At 37.0% G+C, this 3,757-nt stretch overlaps 1 protein-coding gene across 5 annotated transcripts in view; it reads right to left on the bottom strand.

Annotated features, from left to right (window-relative positions):
* LOC122634860 (one cut domain family member 2-like) overlaps nucleotides 1–3,757 on the bottom strand; it is a 106,715-nt gene that overhangs the window by 48,319 nt on the left and 54,639 nt on the right. The window contains exon 4 of one of the 5 annotated variants that reach the window (XM_043824244.1): nucleotides 2,142–2,167. The exons of the other annotated variants lie outside the window; for them this stretch is intronic. Within the exon in view, the coding sequence (XP_043680179.1) occupies nucleotides 2,157–2,167 (11 nt within the window). The 3' untranslated portion in view covers nucleotides 2,142–2,156. Of the gene's footprint in view, nucleotides 1–2,141; nucleotides 2,168–3,757 lie in introns of those variants that run through there. 5 annotated transcript variants of the gene reach the window in all.

Here is a 3,757-nt window from a genome sequence, read left to right as displayed (position 1 = left end):
CTCTCTCTCTCTCTCTATGTCTCTCTTTCTCTCTTTTCCTGCCTCTCTCTCTCTCTTTCTCTCTATTTCTCTTTTTCTTCTCTCTCTCTCTCTCTCTCTCTCTGTCTCTCTGTCTCTATCTCTATCTCTATCTCTCTCTTCGAACTTCTTTCCATTTACGAGTGGACGGCTGCACGGAATATTGTAATTAAATCTCTTATCGCGAAACGACAGTGAACGCAATTTTCTCTACGCGATACTGTAAAGACGCAATTCAATTTTATCAAAACTTCTTATTTCATCGTATTCCAACATTTTACGTTTCTAACATCGCTTTACTGTACTTTTTAAATTATATTTAATGTAATTTAAGAGTATAAATTTATATTTAATATATATATATATATATAATTTATGTTATTTATAATTTGTTATATATAATTTATGTTAAGTAGAATATCAATGTAACTATGTTGCACGTAAGGTTAATAACAACAATTAAATTCGATTCTCTCGGGAACTCAAAAAAAGGAAAAAATCGAAAAAGGAAAATAAATAAATAATAAAAAACATTCCAACGCAATAGTATTATTACATTATCTCGTCGACTTAACTTCCGAAAGGGCTTACATATTCAAGGGAAAAGAAAAAAATTTATGAGTGCAACTAGAAGAAAAAAACAATGGGTAAAAAAGAAAGAGGGAAAGAATAAAAAAAAACACACACACACACAAGAAAAGAAAAGGAAAAAGAAAACTAAGAGAAAAGAAAAGAGTAAGAAAAAAAAAGCAAAAACCTTTTCCAACAATGTTCTCGGTAATATTAAGAAAATTTGTACGTTTACGGGCACGTAATGAAAACCGTCGTGGGAAAATTCTAATTATACCGTAAGATAATTTATTCTTTTTCGTGAGAAGGACTTTTTTACTTCGGTCCTATGTAAATTTCTAGCGAATTCGGTGGAAGTATCCGACGTTGCATATGCTTTCTCCATTTTTTTTTTCCTTCTTCCCTTTCGCATATTATTTCCAAATTAGAAATTCTTTGTACAAATTTCTTTTTTCTCTTTTTCTATATCCTACTCTGTACACTATCCTCCCACCACATTCTCGTCTCTCTGTCTCTCCTTCAAACAAATTTCTAACTCCGTGAAAATTCTAACTTCGTTACAATAAGACACAGAAAGAATAAAGGTGATTTCTCTATTCGAAAAATTCGTTCGTGTTTTATTATATTATCCTTTCTCTTGGTTAATTTCACAATAAGGTATTTAATAAAGTTAATTATTATAATTAACATATTATTAACAGAGAAACACGAGATAATTTATCGTAATAATATAATAATGTTTACAATAGAAATCTTGATTAATCTTTCTCTCTTTCTGTCTGTCTCATCCCCTCGTCCCGTCCTATACACGTCTACACGTCTTTTATTTATTTATTTAACAAAAGATTTTCTCATTTAATTGTATTATATTGTTTATAATTTTGTTACAGTTATATAATTATATATATATGTATACTATATTATCAAATTTTCGATAGAAGAAAATCATCCAATTAACCGATCATATTATCAATAATCCAAAGATATTTCTTCGATTAAAAATTGTGATCTCAAATGTAACTCATCGATTTTCTTACTAAAATGAAAACGACGAAAGAAAAAAAAAAAGTACAAAAAGAATAATCATTTTATGAATAAGACAAAGAAGAAAACGATGTAATTCGATTAAGAAAAGTAAATCGAAGAATATGTATCACGACTTTCGAATAAAAGATACAACATACAATATACAGTACATACCACACGCGCACACACATAAGTAAGTACTTACGTACCTCACTTCCTTTTTATTTTTTTTTTTTATATATACATATATACACAGACGATCGGTGAATGGAAATGAGACAAAAAAAAAGGGAAAAAAGCGAAAACAAGAAGAAAAAAAGGAAAGAAAGAAAAAAATGGGAGAAGCGAAAAAATCGATGACTCCATAACAGCAGAAGCCGCGGCGATACGAACGAAAGTATGAGGAACATAGTAGTAGTTACGATATAAGCGAGTCGTCCCACTCTTTCCCCACCTTTCTCTACCAAACCCTCAACCCTCAACCCTCACTCCCCCCTCTTTCGTGGTCCTTTTCCTCATCCTGTTGCCGTTCTCGTCGCGCATCACCGATGTGCTAAAAAATTTCATTACGGAAAAGTTTCAGCGTTCCATTGGCTTAGCTTCGCGAAAGGCGATATTTCGCGTGGACTTTGCAAATGTATGTTATATATATATATGTATGTATGTATGTATGTATATGTATATATATATATGTATATGTATATATATATATATGGATGTACGTTTATTATTTAGCAGGATATTAACAATTTTTCTATTAATCCAGGAACAAACAAAGACTAACTCCACGCGCATATTATCAATTAAGATTTCATTAAATTCATACAAATTGCCATTAACTTAAAAAGGACGAGGCACGTGCTTCATCCTGAAAAATAAGTGAATTACAAAGACCATTGGATGTGGAGATCTCTCTCTCTCTCTCTTTTTCTCTCTTTCTCTCTCTCTTACTCTCTCTTCTGAATCCTTGAAAACGCAGTGACAAAGTGAATCCCTTCGGATAGCATACGCGACTACATGCTCGTAATCAGAACGTCTGACAGAATTTAATATCGAAACGAAGAGAGAGAGAGAGAGAGAGAGAGAGAGAGAGAGAGAGAGAGAGAGAGAAAGAGAGAAAGAGAGAAAGAGAGACCGTGTTCTATCGTCAATACCGTACTCAACCCTTTTAATCGCAACTAATCGTGCTCGCTTCATTACAAAGGGTCATCGGACAAAGACAGAAGAGAAAGAGAAAGAAGAAAGAAAGGGGCAAGGGGGTGGATGTGTGTGGTGAGAGGAGGGAGGGAGGGAGGGAGGGAGGGAGGGAGGAGGAGGAGGAGGAGGCGGCGTGTAGGTAAAAAGTGGAAAGAGAGGATATGGGTAGTGACGTCATATTAACAGATATCGTCGATGTCGAGAAGAGTCGTTCTCGAACGACCATCAGCCGCCACCACCACTAACCACCCTCACCCATTTCCACCACCCTACCTATATATTCTCTCTCTCTCTCTCTCTCTCTCTCTTTCTCTCTGTCTCCATCTACCTATCTATCCATCTTTCTCTCCTTCCTCTCGATATTCTCTCTCTCTCTCTCTTTCTCATTCTCTCTCTCTCTCGCGCTCACTCACTCTGGCGTAACGGTGAAAAATTTAATTACAAAAAAGTTTTGGCATTCCGTCAGTTTGGTTTAGTCGCAATATATCGTAGAGAGAAGCCGTAATTCTGTCTCCCTCTTTTCTCTCCTCTCTCTCTCTCTCACTCTCTCTCACTCTCTCTTTCTCTCTATCTCTCTTTCTCTCTCTCTCTCTCTCTCTCTCTCTCTCTCTCTCTCTCTCTCTCTCTCTCTCTCCCGCTATGGTCGCGTATCTGTGGTTTATTCGAGCCTGTCTCGAACCAAGCTATCCTCGAAACCCAGCCTCCGATCCCTCCTCCTTCGTTTCAACCCCTTTCCGAGGTTTCCCTTCGCCGCTTTTCACCACTACCACTAACGAGCGGCACACACCGTCGCTTCCTACCTTCGTCCCCACTCCGTTACTCGCCCAGTGCTAGTCACCCACCCCACGTTCGACCATCTCCTTTCATCCGGCTCGACGAACGCCGCTGCTTCGTGCCCCGATCGCCCGGCCCACGCTTCGACTAGCCCGCACTTTTTTCTCTCTCC

The sequence above is a fragment of the Vespula pensylvanica genome, chromosome 16, assembly GCF_014466175.1.
Source record: "Vespula pensylvanica isolate Volc-1 chromosome 16, ASM1446617v1, whole genome shotgun sequence".
Classification (NCBI taxonomy): Eukaryota; Metazoa; Arthropoda; class Insecta; order Hymenoptera; family Vespidae; genus Vespula; species Vespula pensylvanica.
This window is presented reverse-complemented; position numbering and strand designations above follow the sequence as displayed.